The sequence below is a fragment of the Ictidomys tridecemlineatus genome, chromosome 8, assembly GCF_052094955.1.
Source record: "Ictidomys tridecemlineatus isolate mIctTri1 chromosome 8, mIctTri1.hap1, whole genome shotgun sequence".
Taxonomy (NCBI): Eukaryota; Metazoa; Chordata; class Mammalia; order Rodentia; family Sciuridae; genus Ictidomys; species Ictidomys tridecemlineatus.
In genome coordinates, this window is record NC_135484.1 from 45,452,999 (window position 1) to 45,472,656 (window position 19,658).

The 19,658-nt window shown below is 34.3% G+C and overlaps 2 protein-coding genes across 6 annotated transcripts in view; one reads left to right on the forward strand and one right to left on the reverse strand.

Annotated features, from left to right (window-relative positions):
* The first annotated feature begins 3,436 nt into the window (after positions 1-3,436).
* Positions 3,437-9,086, forward strand: Fam162b (family with sequence similarity 162 member B). The gene is made up of 4 exons (XM_005336099.4): positions 3,437-3,730; positions 3,886-3,994; positions 6,931-7,039; positions 8,907-9,086. Exons 1-4 carry the CDS (start codon positions 3,559-3,561, stop codon positions 9,003-9,005), a joined length of 489 nt encoding a protein of 162 aa, XP_005336156.2. The 5' UTR covers positions 3,437-3,558; the 3' UTR covers positions 9,006-9,086.
* Positions 9,087-10,408: 1,322 nt separating this feature from the next.
* Positions 10,409-19,658, reverse strand: part of Kpna5 (karyopherin subunit alpha 5) — a 37,490-nt gene continuing 28,240 nt past the window's right edge. The window contains exons 13-16 of one of the 5 annotated variants that reach the window (XR_013424921.1): positions 16,497-16,675; positions 14,645-15,027; positions 13,770-13,920; positions 10,409-11,370 (exon numbers count right to left, since the gene is read on the reverse strand). Coding sequence is in view for 2 of the 5 variants with exons in the window: in XM_078019339.1 (XP_077875465.1) it covers positions 14,840-15,027; positions 16,497-16,675 (367 nt within the window). In the remaining 3 variants the exon portion in view is untranslated. Of the gene's footprint in view, positions 11,371-11,423; positions 15,028-16,496; positions 16,676-16,835; positions 18,558-19,658 lie in introns of those variants that run through there. The other 4 variants (XR_013424920.1, XR_013424919.1, XM_078019339.1 and 1 more) reach the window with 4 other exon arrangements.

Below are 19,658 nucleotides of genomic sequence, written 5' to 3' on the forward strand. Positions count from 1 at the left end.
CAAAAATTTCCCTCTTTTTCTTTTCTTCTTTTTTTTCTTTCTCTCTTCATCCCTCCTCACCCATCTTTCTCTCTCCCTTATTCATTCATCCATTCATTCCCTCCCTCCTTTCTTTCTTTCTCCTTCTGTTGCTAGTACATGCTTGGTGCCTACTGGGTTATCAGGCCCAAACTTGATAATGATGTCCAAAGCACTGGGGACCACTGTAAGCTGGCTCTGCAGGTAAACTGTCTCTCTAGAACCTTCTCCAATGAAAGGACCAATAGAAAATGGGAAAACAAGTTATTTAAGGTTCCTTCTAAATCTCCTGTTGGCAGTAGAACATTTGCTGATGAGGGAACATCATTCTAGCCAGACTGACAGCTCCTTAGGGGCAGCTAGGCCCCTCACTCTTTGCATTCCCCACCTTAGCCCAGCACAGATTACACCAGCTTTTTTTTTTTCAAAATAGAATTCACTTTCATACTATGAATATGAAATGGGAAATTGTTCTGTGCTCTTCCTTGAAAACTGTGGGAAAAAAAATACATGGCAGCTTAGGTGTTTAATATTAAAAAGTAACATGACAATGAAGACAACTATACCCACTGCACACAAAGGAGCCTCCTTACAATAAATGCTCCAGAGCATTGCAATTCTCTTATGACTGCCTGTGGTGTAGTATGGGATGTTCATGAATTCATAAATTAACTTTTAACATCAACTACAGACTAACAAATGACAATTAGATACAATAAGTTAGATACTCAAATCAGAAGCAAAGAATACACCAGCTTTTGAATAATAATTTTAAAAGAAAAAAAAAGTAAAAACTATTTGCATCAAATCTATTCCTAGTTAGGAAAGTGTATCTTAAAAGTAACTACAGTAGCTGAAGGATTTGGAAATATAAACCATATCAAAAAGCAGGTCTTGAAGGAACAATACTAAAAATAGTATATTCAAACAAATTGCATAAAGATTTGGATTGAAAAAGAACACAGAACACTATGAGCAAACTGAAACTGCCTTGGATTAATCAGAAGCTCTTGGAGGGGCAGAGAATTTCCTTTGATTATCTGCTCCAACCTCACAGTCTGCAACATTGTCCAGAACATAAATACTTATTAAATGAATAAATGTGCTGTCCTGTTAGAAAAAGAAATAAAAGAATACAATTATCTTTTTCTTCTATTAGAAGTTGATTCGAGTTCTTTTTAACTTGTTCTAATTGTAGCACTAAAGAAAACATCTCTTATGCAGCTGTAAGTAATTTATTTTATGCAGAGCACTGCCAAAACATGATATTTTAATCCCATTAGGGAAAGAGAACAGAATGCAAATAGTTCTCTTTCTCATGACTTGAGGCCTTGTTCACTAGCCCTGTAGGTCTCTGGTGCTAGAGATTCCTGGATGTATCCACAGGACATCTGGCTGTCTCCACAGAAACAAATTTATTTTGCTAATTTAATACTTCTTGGCGAACTATTAATAACTAGTTGTTTCTCAGAGATAGTTTTCTCTAATTCTATGAATATTCCCAGTGATGTAAAGACAAGTAAAATATCAAAAAGAAAAAGACCCATATTTGAATAGTAAGTTAGCATAATGGTGGAACAATCAGATATCATTGATGGCAACATACTTTCTAAAACAGAAATTGATTCAGTTCTGTTCCATAAATATGTACTTAGAGACTGCTATGTGCTAAGCAACATAATAGTCACTGGAGATACAAAGTTGAAAGGGACATAGATTGTCAAGTACTTCAGTCTTTGCTTAAAGTGTGGATGGAGTCAGTTTGTGAAGATTGCATTTATCTCATCATTACTTAAATAATTATTAAATAGTTACTAAGTGTCAATTTTTTTAGATATATTCTGAGAATATAATAAATAACACTTCCTTCAGGTCAGAGAATTAAAATGCCCTTGAGTTCTGGGACTATGTGAAGGAAAGAAACTAAATGTTTTTGTTTTGTACCAGAGATTGAACCCAGGGGTGCTTAACCACTGAGCCACATGCCCAGTCTCTTTTTTCTCTTTTATTTAGAGACAGGGTCTCACTGAGTTACTTAGGGCCTTGCTAAATTGCTGAGGCTGTCTTTGAACTTGAGATCCTCCTGCCTCAGTCTTAGCCTCTGGGATTATAGGCATGTGCCACCATGCCCTGAGAAACTATGTATTTTGATGAGTTATTATGTTCCAGACACATTTAGAAGGGCATCCCTATCTATTCTTTCTAAATAGCATCCACTCCTACCCCTTATCACACCCTTGCTCACTTTTCCTCCCCCATCATGCTTCATTTTTCTTAATCAACTAAGCCCCACCTGACCTTATCATTGCTCTAGCCCCAGCTCTGAGTAGTAGCAGGAACATAGTAGGTTTGGAGTAATCATTGCATGAATGAATAGTAGGAATTCTGATTTTACTAAATGAGACCAAGATTTATAACTTAAAGAATTTGTCCATGATTTTGTAACTCTTAAGCCACAAATATGAGATTTAAATTTAGGTGTGACGGCAATGTTGAAGTTTTTTCTACAGGCAGTCCTATAGATGCATATATCTTTACAGAGTTACTAATCAGTCTTTCTAGATAAACACTGATAGTGAAAGGCATTCAGCTCAGAGTTACAGAGAAGTTCTTACCCTCAAGAGCCTGATCTATTTAGGAAGAAAATTTCTGGAAATCCAGTGACAAGCTCCAAGCAGCATCTAAGTGTGGAAGGAAACTCAGGGGCAATAAGTGGGAAGAAGGGAATGCTGAGGAACAGGAACGCTTTCTCTTGGCGGAGTCTGTTGTTTGAGGAATACAATAAATATTTCTTCAAAGTATAGGACTATCTACATACCTCTCTCCAGCCTTTGAGTCGGAGTCCCTCTTCCCATTTAGTGCTAACATAGAGCAGAGGGGAGATAGTGGAAAGTAACAGAAGAAAGGCACGTTAGGGAGGGAGTTAGAAGGTTTCTGGGCTTACCAAGAAGTGAAAACATAGAGAAAAACTGTTGTAGGAACTGAGATAGCTTTGCCCAAAAAAGAGAAAAAACGTGGAGGTCGGAGTGGGAAGTTCTAATTTCAAACAGCGTCCCTATGGGAAAAGTCGAAGTTTGGTGAGTGCCCCTACTCTTCCTTGGTAAATATTTCAACTTTCCTGCACTTGAAGAACTGACTTCTCTTCCTTGAGGACAGGGTTTAGATGGATTTAAGCTCTTTTGCATAAACGGTGGAAGCAAAAACCAAAAACCTGATAGAAACACAAATCTTGATACAAAGAGATATTTAATAAATGAACAGCACAAGCTGTCTCAGGAGGTTGTGAGCCTGCACACTTCAGAGTTTTCAAACCCAACCAGGCCACTCCCTGGGGAATCAGTTTCCCTGGCCCCCTGGTCCTGGGTCACCCGCGGGGCGGGGACAGCAAGCCAGAGGGAGCTCAAGTCTTCAGTCCCAGCTGCAGATCCCGGGTTCCCCAGGTCGGGGTGGGGTGGGGTGGAGCGGGACCGGCTGGAGGGAGATCGCTCTGGTGAATCAGTGGGTGCGGGTGCGGCTGGCAGTACGGGAAAAGCACGCAGCATGCTCTCGGCTGTCGGGAGCCTTCTGCGCTTGGGCTCGGGGTGCGCGGTCCGCTGCGCCCCAGGGGTGTCTCCAGCAGCCGCTAGGCTGCGGGTAACCGCTCTCCAGCTCTGTGGTCTCCCTCGCTACTTCAGTGGGGAGACTCGCAGCGATCCTGATGCCCAAAGTCACGGTGAGCCAGTGAAAGGGAGGGACTGTCCTGGGGAAAAGGGGACTAAGGGAGGCTGGGCGAGGGGCCCAGGGCTAAGGGTCGAGGCTTGATCGCGCTTATCCTCCGTGCCTTGGGGCCGTCATTACCTCTGTCCTTCTTTGTCGCTTTTGCTGCAGGGAAGGTTCACAGGGTCCTCGCCCAGCACAAGCCCACACAATTCGACAAGAAAATCCTGGTGTGGACCGGCCGTTTCAAATCGATAGAGGAGATCCCGCCTCGGGTTCCGTAAGTGTGGCGGATGTCGCGGCCCAGGTTTCGGGAGGCCATACCCTGGGGCCAAGGAGCAGGGCCAGTTTTTCACACTCACACCCGCCACCTTAAGAAAATTACTACCCCCACCTCCAATGCATCAAATCCCTTGACTGGACAGTGGGCAGCTAAATTTATAGGGAGATTGCAGAAGTTGCAGATTTCGGAAAACCACTGGACACTTCTATTATGCCCACGTACCCAGAGCTCCCAGATCATTTAAGCCAAACACAAGGCACGGTTCTCGCCAGCACCCCGGTGACTTCGGGGGCGCCGGAGAGCGAGAAGGGGCCCTGAGCTTGAGGAGTCGCCGCTAAATCAAGGAAAAAGTTCCCTGATCATGGCTTATGGGGTTGCTGGAGGGTCTCTGGGAAGAATCCTCATCCAGGCAGCCTCCTCCTCTGCTGAGGGAGACTGCCTGTGGTGAACGTGATTCTGCAGCCCTCTGGGTACCAAGTTTACTGGAGTTGCAACACATAGAAGTATCCTCATTGTCGTAAGCCCATCAAGACGGTGGCTAAATGATAAAACTCAAAACTAGCAACTTCCCAGCCAGGGTAATGTAACCTCTAAAAAATAAGTACATGTAACTTGCAAAAACCCATCATTACATCATTTCAGTTAATGCCACCACCACTCCACCCTACCCCCGCCAAATTTACAGGACTTTTACAAGAGAAGGGGTACAAAAGAGAAGGAAACTAAGAATAAAATCAATCTGCTAGTTTTAAAACTGATCATTAAAAAACAGGAAGTCTGAAGCGACAATGCTGAAAAGAATTAGAGATATTCTATATATTGTATTTTACTCATTAGAATGCTCATTAGAATACATAGATGATGGAAACGGGGCCTGTGTCTTGTTCTTCACACATCGCTTTTAGTTTTTTTGCTCCTTAGTTTACCAGTTACTCAAAGCACCTCAAATAAATGGGGGAGAAAAAAACATGTGGTAGAAAAATCTATTCTCAACAATGAATTCTGAAGCATTTTTATTCCTTTCTGGATTCAGAGTTTTTAAAATAGGAAATGAACATGAAATTGAAATAACATGGCTTTTGGAGCCTATTTCTGTATTTATTCAACAGTAGAGACATTTGCTGTTATTATAAAACAAATCTTGTTTTGCTTGGTATGAAGATTGTAAAAAAGCAGCCCACTGTAAATTAATGCTTATTAAGAGATCCTATGCTTAATTCAGTATTAACATAGCTAAATGTGGGAAGAGAACCATTTTACCAAAATAATTTAATTTCCTAAGGATTACAGTCAAAAGACATATTATGAACAGGAGCATTTAACAATGAACAAGGTGCCATTTTGTAGTTGTATATGTTTATAGTTTTAGACAAATTTTTAAAGTCTTGCTATTTAGGAGGGATATTCCTGCTGTTAGTTCTAAAGTATAAACAACTTTCCCTTTTTTATGCTCTTAATGGACATGTAATTAAGTGACCTATAATTTTTGTACCATACACTAATTCTATTTAATAATCATGCTATTTTTTTAATTTTTGCTGTGTTAAACTAATTTGATATAATAGATCAAAGCCAGATGGATAGGTCAAAAAGATAAGATCTTTTAAGTTCCATCTGGAACAAAAGGTAGCAGGAAATAAAATCTAATAACGTCCCCATGGACACTAATTGAACCTGTTCACAACTAACATCTAAAATTTATGTTATTCTGCCCAGAAATCTAAGGAAAATAAGCTTTATATTGCTTTCTGTAACCTTTCAATTAGTAGAAAAGTTAGTTTTTCATTTTTAAGAGAAATTGTAACTTGTCTTCCTGGAGAAATTTTAATGTAACTGCACTGTATTTAAATTTGACATTAGGTAGAAAAGAATGTCATTGAACATATTCTCAAGAATCAAGTACTTTGATTATGCATATTTATAAACTGCCACTTCATATTATTGCAAATTTCAAAGTTTACAGTTAATTTCAATATAAAAGTTCTCTATCCATGATTCTTCTTGTAACATTACTTTGTAATTAGTGTTGCTAAAATCCTGGACAACTAGAATTTAACTATTAATAAGATAGCCCAGTACTTTATTATATCAAACTTCAGAATAATAAAAAATGAAGGTGCCTGTTTTTTTCTTTAACAAATTATTATAATTTGGGTCACTGCTTTTAAACTTCCTGCAAAAGCCATGAAGGAAACATCCTTTCTCTAATAGTCATTCATAATATAATAGTGTCTTTGGGTAATAGGATGGGAGGGGCAAGAAGAGATTGGAGCTGGGTACTGTGGTGGTGGTGCACATTTGTAATCCCAGTGACTAGGGAGGATGAGGCAGAAGGATCATAAATTCAAAGCCTCGGCAACTTAACAAGACCCTGTATGCACATAAAATATAAGAAGGGTTGGGGATGTAGCTTAGAGGTTAAGCATCCCTGGGTTCAATCCCCAGTACAGAGAGAGAGAGAGAGAGAGAGAGAGAGAGAGAGAGAGATTGATTTTGATTGGAAGGCTATTGAAAAAAGCAAAGTGTTGAAAGTGAGTTTTAAAGACTAACCCATTTAAAATGAAAACCCAAGGCCTATTTAACATATAAGCTAAAATAATATGAATCATAGACATACACAGGCTGTAACCTTTATTCCTTTTGGTGAATAAAAACCACAGTTGGACCATAATCTCTTGTATTTATATTTAGAGCAATTAGAAACTAAATATACTAGACAGTGATCTCATAGTGGTTAATTATTCTAAGATCTGAATAAATAACTGCTAATTTAAAATTGGTAATACTAATGGACTAGCATTTGAAAGATTTTCATGTCTGTTTTGCATTCAGGGATATTTTTTGAATATCCCTTTAACAAATAATTATTTATCATGACTATCAGAAAACCGTATTACTTTAACATAATTAACAAAATTCATATCTTGGTTTAGGCCTGAAATGATAGATGCTGCAAGAAACAAAGCCCGAGTGAAAGCTTGTTACATAATGATAGGACTCACAATTATTGCCTGCTTTGCAGTGATAGCATCAGCCAAAAGGGTGAGTGCTTGCTTAAAGACAGATGTTGTACGCTGGGATGTGGCTCAGTGGTCAAATGCATGCTATTGGCAAATGTGAGGCCCTGGTTCAACTCCTGCACTACAGAAAAAGAAAAAAGACTGAATTTTAAGGAGTGTTATGACATATTTTCAATTCCAGGATTATGGCCATTCATTACTGTAAGACAAATTTGTCTTTTGAAATCTGGTGCCATCCATTTGTATCTATCATACTAGGAACATACTTATGCATAGAAATTTGGGCCAGTAATTTAACTATATGGCCAATACAGGGGTGGGGACTTTTTTCCACTTGTAAAATAAGCAGAAACAAAACCAGGACTGTTTATAACCTAGTTGAAAATCTGCACAAGAACTTTGTCGTGTGAAAATTATGCAGACTAGATAGATGGTTTCTTACATTATGAACTCAGTTAGCTATTGCATAGAATTAAGAAAAGAACTATACAAGTAGAAGTAATTGCCAAGGTCATCTAGATTGATTGTGTCCTGTTTGTGAGTGCCTGCTTGCCAACTTCAATGTATGGTGTATGTTTGATACGGTTAGAGAGAAGTTAGGAACTGACAACTTCAGAATTTTGTTCTCTGCCTTCCCAAATCTTTCCATCTGCTGGTCACTTTTTACCATCAAGAGTAGTCCCCAAAATATTGGGAGATGTGTAACACTGCTGGGTCTCCCTTCTCCAGTCTTAACTTCTCTTTGCCAGTCTCCATGTAGGAGCTCTCTTTGGACTCTAACTTATCATCCTAGAATCCCTTTGCATTGTCACCTGAAACTGAACCCAGGGGACAGATGTTGGCTCCACCAGTTATGCACACTGCATTTCAGTCATGCAGCCACACCACAAGGAATAGCTTTCCTCGATACCTAAATCTGGGTATATTTAGCCAATCTTACTATTCCCTATGTGTACTCTGGATACATTTAGCCAATCTGCCCAATCCTTTGGGCAATCCATCCTTTACCTTTCAGGTTCTCAAGTGAATCTGAGCCCACACTTCATATAGGAACTAGGGCCCATAAACATACTTTTATGTAACTATCCAGTCCTTCCTATTAGCTTGGAAAAAAAACATTTCTTTCTTATCAAATGGGAAACTTTAAAAAACACTTTGGACTGAACACTAATACAAAGAAATGCAACTATCTCTTGTTTTCAATCTGCTCTTCATAAATGACAGCCTGCTAAATTGATTTTCTAGTTTCCACAAATCTTTACATTGTTAGAACACTGAGACTTCTATAATGAAAAGACAAACACTGCTTTCATTTTTTACTCCTTTCACATAAATGCTTACTTTTCCTGCCTGTTTCTGGGATAGTGAAAGGAGTTTTAGTCATATCTTCCCTCTTCCTGATTTCTTCAGCTTTGTAGAAGTAGCTCATCTCCATGCTCACAATCCAAATCCTGGATTAAATTTCCAGCCCACAGTTGTCAAGGCCAATATTTTCCCCCAATGCCTCTGATTAAAACCATTTCCTTCCATTGTGGTTTCAGCTTCTCCCATTCCCCACCAATTCATCCTTTGAGTTACTTTCATTTCTGATACCTGAGGAATTCCTTTTACTGATTTGGAGGTTAACTATTTGAAAATGTCTTATATTTTATCCAACAAATCTGTGTGTAGTGAGAGGATGGGGAAAGATTTCTGACATCAGCTCTTCTGTCCACTACAAGTTTAGCAACTTTTTTTTTCATACCAAAGAAACATTTTTCCTGAATATTATTCATGACAGACATTCTAGGTTATTTTCCTCTTTTTCTTTTTACAAAGTCTCTTCTATGTTTTACTAAAATACAAGGTACTCCAGAGAGTGACAATGTTTTGTTTTGGTTTTTGTGCAGGCTGCAGAACGGCATGAATCCTTAACAAGTTGGAACCTGGCAAAGAAAGCGAAGTGGCGTGAAGAAGCTGCATTGGCTGCACAGGATAAAGCTAAATGACATTCTGACAGAGCGTTCACTTGAATACCATCATTATTATCAGAAACAATAAAAGATAGGTCAAATAGAACATGTTAAAAATATGTCATGGGTTTTATTTTTGCAGCAAGAAACACAAAGTCTTTTTTATTCATATTTTAAAGTAAATTTTATTGAAAAAATAGTGCACAAAAAACTATATATAGTTTGATAAAAGTCTCAGAGAACACACTTGTATAATCACTGCGAGGGTCAAAAAGTAGAATAATAGTTCCTCTGAAGGCTCTGTGCTCTTTCTCAAGTCGTCACTCCCAAAGGTAACAATGATTTTCACCACCATACAATGGTTTTGCCTGTTTTTGAACTTTATATAGATGGAGTCACAAAGTATACACCTTTGTGGATTCTTAACATTATGTTGTGTTCATACACAAATAGTATATAGTTCATTCCTGTTATTTGCTTTATACTTTTCAACTATATGAATATGCCAGTTTACCTGGATACTTGGTCCAGTTTTTGGTTACCGGAGAATGTTAAAATGATCACTTTGTGTCATTAAAATTAGCTTTAAACTAAACCATTAAGGGCTCTGTAAAATCAAAATGTCAGTGATCTTTTAAACTTGTTTGAATAACACTAATTTAACTTTTCTTCTAATATTTTTATTAGTTATAGATGGACACAATGCCTTTATTTTGTTTATTTTTTATGTGGTGCTGAGAATCGAACCCAGTGCCTCACAAATGCTAGGCAAGTGCTCTACCACTAAGCCACAACCTCAGCCCATTAACTTTTTAAATTATATATATCATCCCTATACTTTCTTAATTTGGCATCTACATTTTAAAATTTTTATCCTCACAAGGCACTTTTCTTAGAAAATATTTAGAATGAAGGTCTTAAATATCCTAAAGAAAAAAAAAACTGTAAAAAATTCAAAAGGGGGCTGGGGTTGTGGCTCAGTGGTAGAGTGCTCACCTGACACGTGTGAGGCCCTGGGTTCGATCCACAGCACCACAAAAAAATAAACAAAAATACAGGTATTGTGTCCAACTGCAACTAAAAAGTAAATACTTTAAAAAATCCAAAGGGAATAAAGATTGATAATTATAAAATTAAGGGCAGAAACTAATGAAATAAGTTAAAGGTTACAGAAGAACAATGTAACTAAATCTGGCAAATTATTTAGATACAAAAACCCCATAATATTAGAAATGAAATGATAAAAGGGATTAAAGCCCACTTTTCTTTTTAAAAAAGAACATTATGCATTACTATGCTATTATGTGTTTTTGGCCAAAATGGAGTAATAAGGACTAGATTTACCTCTAGCCTGAAAACAACTAAAACATGAGACAAAAATATGAAACCAAGAGCAGATATCAGATAGTGAGCAGTGAGTGAAATAAAGAAAAATTAGCTGAGTTCTTTTTACTTGCCATTTTACTTCTAAGAGGAGACTGCAGGACATGGAAGGGAGACCCAGGATGAGCTTTGGGCAGAGTTGGGAGGCCAGGACAAACAGAGTTCTCAGAATGCTATCCCCAAGGTGACAGAGCTACATAGACTAGTGGAGATATGCAGAGGGTCCTTGAGTGTTTGTTTAGTTGATCACATGTGACCACTACCTACCCAAGACCATCAAAATAACCATCTAAAAGGATATGGAGAAACAAATTACCTGTAATTCATGGAGTATCACAGTATTCAGAATGCAACTGCTTCAGAAGTAAAATAAAGGCTGTCCTGTGTCTGCCTCACAAAGTTTAAAAGGAAACCTATAAAAAAATCAAGTATTTCCTAAGTGACTTAACTGTATCCCATAAAAAAGTTCAAGAACAAAACAACTAGGCTGATTCTGTACCTTAGTTATTATGAACAGTACTGCAAAATATGGTTGTGTAGGTAATCTCTTTGGTATGACTTCATTTCTCTTGGATATGTAACTAGAAATGGGCTCAATATCATTAGCCATCAGGGAAATGGAAATCAAAATCACAATGAGATACCATTTTACCCCAGTTAAAATGGCTATTATCAAAAAGACAAAAAAAAAAATCACAAATGCTATTAGGGATGTGGAGAAGATAATACGGAAGTTTCTCAAAAAACTGAAAACAAATTTACCATATGGCTCGTACTATTTTATTCTGATAATCTTTGCTCTTTAACTGAAATCTTTAAATCATTTAAAAAATCACTGTGATTATTGATGTAACTGAATTTAGATCTACCATCTTGATAATTTTTCTTGGTCTCCTTTTTCCTCTTCTTCCGCCTAATTTTGGATTAATCAAGAATGTTTTTTATTCCATTTTATCTTCTTTGATGGTTGTATAAAGCAGATGGAATATTAACCAATAATGGCATCTGGTTTTGTTCCCTGTTAGGAATAAACAATCATGAGAACAAATAATTGAGACACATTTACATAAATGCAATTGTAAAATAGCATTTTATTATTTTTAATATAGTGTTGTAACATTTCATAATATTGCATACTGCTCATATGTTGGTTTATTTATTTAAGTAAGAATATCCTCCCCCTCAACTGACCCCCAATCAGAATTTAAAGATATATTATTCTTTTAGAATCCTATTATATTGGCTCCTAACATGTCCACATTTCATAAAACAATTCTATTAATTAAAATAAATAAAAGTTAGCAAGAATTTGATTTCAGTTTCACAGTTAAGCAACCAATAGATTGCCGAATTTAGAATACCAACAAAAAATCCAATAATGCTTTTTTATATTTACTTTTTTCTATAATGCTCTCTCTTAAGAAAAAAAATACAAAGGCAAAGATAATAAATTCTTCTTTTACCCAGTAAATCAAGCTTTAACTGCAGACAGGTTTTACAGTTACTAAATTACATGTTTATTTCTGTGCCAGCAGATTTTATTCCTTTTCCCCCCGCTTTCTTTCTTGTTCTGGTACTACCAATAATTGAACAAATGAGATTGAAATTAAGGACACTAAAAGTTAGAATAACCTTTCAGAATAAAACTGGTCAGTGAGTCAAATACTTACAAAATAAGTAAGCATGATTGCATAGATTAACTAGTAGAAATTTAAATTCAGACAAAATAAAAGACCATATTTAATTCAAATTTAATAAAATGAACTCTTTCAAAAGTATCTTCTTGATATATGTGCTAATGTTGTATACATTCCCTTAAAACACATTTTTATTTCATTGAATTTCATTTGGCACAGTTTCTCTGGGATGTAAATATAATGAATCTTACAAAAGCAAATTAAATTTTTTTTTTCACAAGGGAGAGTGAAAATTAATGGAAATAGATATTGGAGCATTTTAAATGATACACTTGAAAAGAGTGGTCCTATTTTTTTCACATTTTTTTTTTTTTGGTCTTTTTTCTTTTGGACTTAACCCAGGAGTACTTTACCACTGAGCTACATCTCCAGCCCTTTTTATGTTTTATTTTAAGACAGTCTGAGTGGTAATATTTTTAACAAATTTTAAAAACAAAACTCTTGTTCAGTTTTGATCTAATAAACTCACCACCAGGCCTAAATTTAGTTAAATGTCTTTGCATTCAAATATAAACAAATTACTAGCCAAGTAACATATCCAAGAAACTAAATATAAGTTTATATTTAAATGGTTAACATATGTCATATTCTATTCCTAGAGATAAAACATTTGTTTTATTGGCAAAACATTTTAAATCTCCCTTGATAGGTCATTCAATGTGTGCCTGCATGTGCATACACACACATATATTATTTTTCTTTCTATAAGGAAAAAAGTCTTTTTGGAAGATTTGGCTCAGAGATTTATTATATTGACTATGGGGTCCTCAAAAGCAGGCACAGCTGGTTAGTTTATAAATTATGCTGCATTATCAAGTTCAATTGAATAGAAAGAGCAGAATACCCTGTCACCTGATGCTTAGAACCATTGGCACCACAAAACAGTTTTTATCTGATAAATTCATCATCAATTTGGCAATATCTAATATAACTACCCTGTTTTTGAATACGCATAATGCAAAAGAAACTTTATATGTAACTACATAACATCCACCATAATAAAAATGGCACAAATACAACCTACTTAACAGTATAAAACAGGATTGGCAGATGAAGTTAGCATTATGGACACCATTTAAACCTGGATTTTTATAGCTGTAGGTTTTAAGTATCTTTGCCAAAAGCTTAGTTTCATGATATATAATTTACAAAGTATTATACTACTTAAAAGTACTTCTATATACACCTTCCTTTTGTAACATGCCTCTGATTTCCAGCAGAAACATTATAAATGCTATCATAAATGAAATCTTTCTCTTTATAGAATAGACTATGAATCATATCAAAATTGCTTTAGTTCCCATCTTAAAAGAGTTGCAAATGACATTTTAAATAATTTTTCTAGGTATATAATTGGAAATCTAAATAGACTGCATATAACAATAAATTAAAAGATAATTCAACAGTACCACAACTGCTTAGAAAATTCTTCCATGCACTGGACTGGGAGAGTAATAGACACACGCACATATATATATATATATATATATATATATATATATATATAATAAATATATATGTAATTTTTCTAGTGAAACCTTTCTTTTAAATTTTCAGAGTTTAAAGAGGTTTTTGCTGTTAATTTAGCAAACACACACATTATAGTGACCAATCTGATACAAATGTAATCTAATACATAATTCATAATAAGCAGCAGTATGACTATTACCAAAACAAAAAAGTTCTAATATAGATTCCAACCATATTAAAGAATCCTTACCAATTTTCCTTAATATCATCACTTACTGCCCAAATATTAAATGCACTTAATATAATGTAATACGTAACAAGGTGATTTCTTCAGGATACTTTTGTCATTCAAGTACTTAAGTTCATCATCACAAAGAGAATAAAACTTTTCAATTACTGCTCTGAAAAGTCAGAGAAATAATACAGTATCATTTTAGGTATGCAGCACAACTTTAGATTCATGATGGCATCACTGTCATGATGCTCTTTAAAATGAACAGTGAAAACATAATAAAACACTATTTCAAAAATGGTAGCACATTTGGTTAAAATATAAAATATACTAGTATAATAGCATTTATATGTTAAAAACAAATATTTAAGTGTTCTGTAATCTTTTTAATGTGCACAACATGAAGAACTGCTTCTCTCTTCACAATTGTGACATCTTAATTGATTATCAGTACAATATTTCTTCTGTTTTATAAATAAATTTTACAGGTTTTCTGTTGCAATTTATACTTGCAAAGTATAACCTACAGCACAGTGATTAATAACTTAAGGTAAGGTAATAAATATTTTCACATTCTAATTTAGCTTTTACATGATTTCATGCTTCTGAAGCTTTTTTGTTTTTACTTTTGCTTCAAGACAGAGGTAGATTTAGTAGATTGGATGTGTCAGACTTACTGCCAAAATGCAATTATCAATAGCTATACTGCTATTGTGCAGTTTCCAAGAATACTTGAAAAAATTCAGAATCACTATGTAATACTTCATCAAAGTTCTCCTTTTCAAGCTTCAGTTAAATAATTGCATAATGTATTTAATTGTTCACAGATACAAAAATTCAAATAACAAAAACATATATAGTAATACCAAAACAAACAACAAAAAAATACTTACAACAAAAGACTACATCTGAATAGACATTTTAGTTTCATTTTTCTTTTTAAAAGTGTGTCAAATTCTTACTTTTCTGTTCTATGTAAAAAAGAAACAAGCAAACAAACAAACAAGAAACATTCCTCCTGACACTGGCAACACAGAGGAAATATCTGAAGCTACCCTTCTTGGCCATTAATTTTTTTCTCCACCAAGTTAAAGTTGAAACCCTTCCATTGGTGCTTCCTGCTGCTGAAATACAAACTGTTGTTGGTTTTCATCCACCTGAGGTACAATGCTGGGGTCATCTTCTTCTACACCAAAATAATGTTCAATCAGATCAAAGGCCTTTTGGTAAATTTCTTGATTTTCGTGGCTTTGCAGAAACTCAATTTTATCCAGACCTATTATATAAAACACATATATAAAAACAAATCATTTTTAAAGTTTCAGTATATATTTATACAAAACAATAAACCAATAACACACATAACTCCACTGGCAACAGGGCTGCTATTTTTACTTAATTTTTGCACATAATGATAGCCAAAACTTATGCCTATTTTGCATACTCTTTCTAATATCATAATAATACTATTGTAATGGAATAGCCCAAACTCATAACTTAAGGTCAAAATAATGACTATAGTAAGGAAATATTCTTGTAAATCAGTGGTTACTATCTCGTATTGATGTAATGTCTTCACCAGCAACATTATGTAATTTGACATAAAGGCAACGTGACATCTCTAGCTTCATTTAAGAATCCTAAATAAAAACTTGAATCAGCATAAAATAAAGAGACTTAATAAAGGCAAGGGAATATTAATACAAATAAATTTTTAAAAAATAATTTGGATTCATATCTATTATAAAATAAATTCCAATGAGTTAAATATTTTAAGAATCCAATCAGAAAAATCTGGTCAACAAAAAATTAATTTTTAACAAACCTCTAAGAAGGAGCAATAATTTTGTAAACTTAAAAAAATAGGAGATTAAGTTGAATCATTCATTAAATATAAATCAACACAGTCTACTTTATTAAAATAAAAAAATAGAGACTGGGAGAAAGCCATTTCAAAATAAACAACTATAATATAAAATTAATTCAAAGTTTTACAGAAGAAGAGCCAAATTGGTAAACTGGACAAAGTGCTATAAAGATGCCATTTTGAAAAGAAAATACATATGGACAAGACTACTGATGAAATAGGCCAAGAAATACCAATGAAAACAACTTAGTGATACATTTTGCATCTGTTAAATCAACAAATATATAAAATAAGCATGAGATTAATGAATACATTCACAAAGAGCTAGTGATACTCTCAAGTAATACGCTTTTGGAAAGCAAAATGAAAAGATATATCAAAAGCTAAATCAAAATTTCTATCTATGATTCCATAAATGTACTCCTGAAAATTTATCCCAAGAAACTAATTCAACAGAAGACACAAATTTATATGCAGAAAAATGCTTATATTGGCATAATCAGAAGCAAACTAAAGGTCAACTGCAAGAGTATGACCGAAACTGCACACACTGTTCACTCGTATAATATTATATGGCAATTATAATTGTAAAAATTATGGAGAAGTACAAACTTTCTCTAAAATATTAACAAGTAGAATACAAAACTACACACTGTAATTAAATTGATCTAAAGTATTTGTGCATAGGACAATGTAAAAAAGAGGTACACAGTGAAATAAGTTGTTAGGAAAATAGAATTATGGGTAACATTTTTTAAACATTTTTTAAAATATACTGGTCTTACAACAAAAAACATATATGCAAGTAGAGGGGAAAATTGCCTATGACAGACAATTAAGAATTAACTGCAATTGAAAATTTTTAACTAATCACTTACCATATGCTTCTTCAATGAGAGCACAGTATGAATTAATGCCTACGCCATTCTGCTTAGATTCTTGTTCTCCAAGACGTAAAATATTTTCAAGTCCATTTAAAGCCACTTGAACTATTTTGGAGTCCATAACAGTCAAAAGGTCACAAAGTGGTTTAATGCAGCCTAAGGCTACCAAATACCTTCAGAATAATTTAAAAAAGAGAAATGGAGGGAAGATTCAAAAGATTTAAATAAACACTGTTTACTGTAATAACACAAAAATATTCTTCATAATGAAATGGTATATAAGCAATTAAGAAACATATTCCTGTGCAAACTCAAATATTACAAACATTTAAATTTTTATCTACAAACAAATCTAAAAACCTTTATTCTTGTAGTCTTTAATTTACTATAATTAGCAGTAAATGGTATTGCAAATTACAAAGTATACACATGGGAAAACTGGCACTTACATCTCTTTTTGCATGGTATATGAGCACTAAGAATCATATGTTCAACCTGTTTTTCAAAAGGGCAAGTCTACGTATACACATAGGGGTCATTTGGTGAGAGAGACAGATAGGGAGAGGGAGAAGAGTCATCTAAATTAAATTTTAGAAAAATCTTTTCTCACAAAAAGAATCCTAGCTAATCTTCTAAAACACAATATATATACATAGTATTTATACGTATTCATACTATGTTTCAGAACTATAGAAGACCTCTAGGAATACAAGAAGTCATCGTATAAATAATATTTATAAATAATAGTCAAAAAATACTCCACTCACTTCCTAATGCTTTGATCTTTCCTTGTTGTTAGCTGTTTTTCCATTCTCTAGAATGAAGTAACTGATTTGTTTACTTGGCAAAAACTTCATATTAAGCACAGAAGTTAAAAACAGGCTCTGAAGCCAGACTTCATGAGTTCAAGTCCCAGTTCTATTCTTTATTAACTGTGTGACCTTTAGTTGTTGCTCCATACCTCTGTTTCTCCATTTTAAAATGGGGCTAATAACAGTACCAACCTTAGAAAGTTATGCCATATAAGTATGGCATTTAATCAAAGTGCCTGTCTCTTAAAAAAGAAATGTGTATACCTTCAGTGGAGCACTCACTTGCCATAATACTATATTGTAACTTATCAGAAATATTTGTTGAATGAATGTTTATCTCACAGTTATGAGGTTAGAAGAGATAACATTATGGGGGGGCTGGGGTTGTGGCTCAGTGGTAGAGTGCTCACCTAGCACACATGAGGCACTGGGTTCAAACCTCAGCACCGCATAAAAATGAAATAAAGATATTGAGTCCACCTACAACTAAAATATTAAAAAGATGAAGAAGAGAAAGCATTACATAAAAGCACCTAACATTTTGCTGGTAGAGTAACTAAATGACATAGTGCAACAATTGGCAATAGTAGGCACTCAACAAGTGCTAGTGGAACGTATGCATGCTGAACCTAATCTGAGATCCTGAATCTCTTCCCATACATGTAGAGTTAATGAAATGGTGAAATTGGTTAGAGAAATAATGATCTCATTGGGCACTTAAACCACACTAATAAATTTAAGGAATACTATCCAGAATGGATATAATAATGAAAATAAATTGGAAAAAATATATAAATGTTTGGAGATGAACAAACTTTCAGACCAAAGCAGCTAAAAATAACACTAACATTTAAAAAATACAAGATAGAACAATGAAATAATCTTGCTTTACTACTACTGAATACTAAAGCAATGAGGTGTAATGAAATATAAAAAGCAGAGACATGTTATCACTGTACATAAAGTATGAATCTGAGAGAACAAGACCATAGTATAATGAAAACACTGAAAGACAAAGATCTCACAATAGGTAGTTTGAAAATCCTCTATTTTATAAAACAGCATCACAATTAACTCCTGTTTTATAAATTTAAAAAAACAAAGCAAACATTCACTAGAAAATATTCCCTAAATAGCCACTTATAAGAAATCTAAGACGTCTTGAATTTCATGAAGGAATCCTCAGAGTAAGCAGATTTTGCAGGAAGGTAGGCTTTTATTAAAGGAACAAAGTGGAGCTTTGCTACAGGAGATAAAAATTGAAAGTACATGATAAAAAGAGATTTAGGAATCAATATTGACAAAACTAATGACTAAACAACAATAGTAGTTTGTTGAGAAGCTGATAATTAGACACTATGCTGATCACTTTAAATGCATAAATTTAACTTAAGGTACAGTTATTGAATTCATTTTTAAAAAATGAAACTAGATTAAAAAGGCTAAATGACTGTAAATGTCACATAACTTTTACTGAAGGAGCAGAACTTGAAATCAGACTGACTTAAGAGCCCTTTGTACCAACCATTTTACTGTCAGTAAAATAAATAAAGATCTAGATTTTTAAAAGTGTGCATTTAAAAAAGATAACTAGTGTAGAAAAATAGCTCTACAATGGTACATGACTGTAATCCCAGTGGCACAGAAAGCTGAGGCAGGAGGATGCCAAGTTCAAACCCAGTCTTAGCAACTTAGTGAGTGAGGCCCTAAGCAACTTAGTGAGTCCCTGTCTCAAAATAAAAAATTTAATATAGGGCTGTGGATGTGACTCAGTGCTTAAGCACCCCTGGATTGAATTCCTGATACCAAATAAATAAATAAATAAATAAATAAAAGAATAATACTATCTTTTGGCAAGGCAAACAACTGATACAGAATAGAACATCACTAAATAAATGACTCTTTCAATTTTTATTTTACTCTAAATAAGTTGATAACTTAAATTTTTGTGATTTTATGTTTTTCTAATGCCCATGACACTGTATTTTACAAATTAACGTAAACTGTTCCTGTTCAGATTCTTAATCTCCAGCCTGTCAAGAAATATGGTGTTAATTAAATTAAACAAACAAAACAACCATTGTGCCAGTAACATAGCAACTTAGAGGTTGAGACAGGAGGATCTCAGCAACTTAGGCAGTTTCAGCAACTTAGCAAGATCTGCCTCAGCAACTTAGCAAAACCCTGTTTCAAAATAAAAAATAATAAAAAAAAAAAGGACTGGAGATGTGACTCAGTGGTAAAAACAAAACAAAACAACAACAAAAAAAAAACCACCCTTGGATTCAATCCCTAGTACAAAAAAACCCAAAAAACAAAAAAACAATGTGAATGAAAAGATACA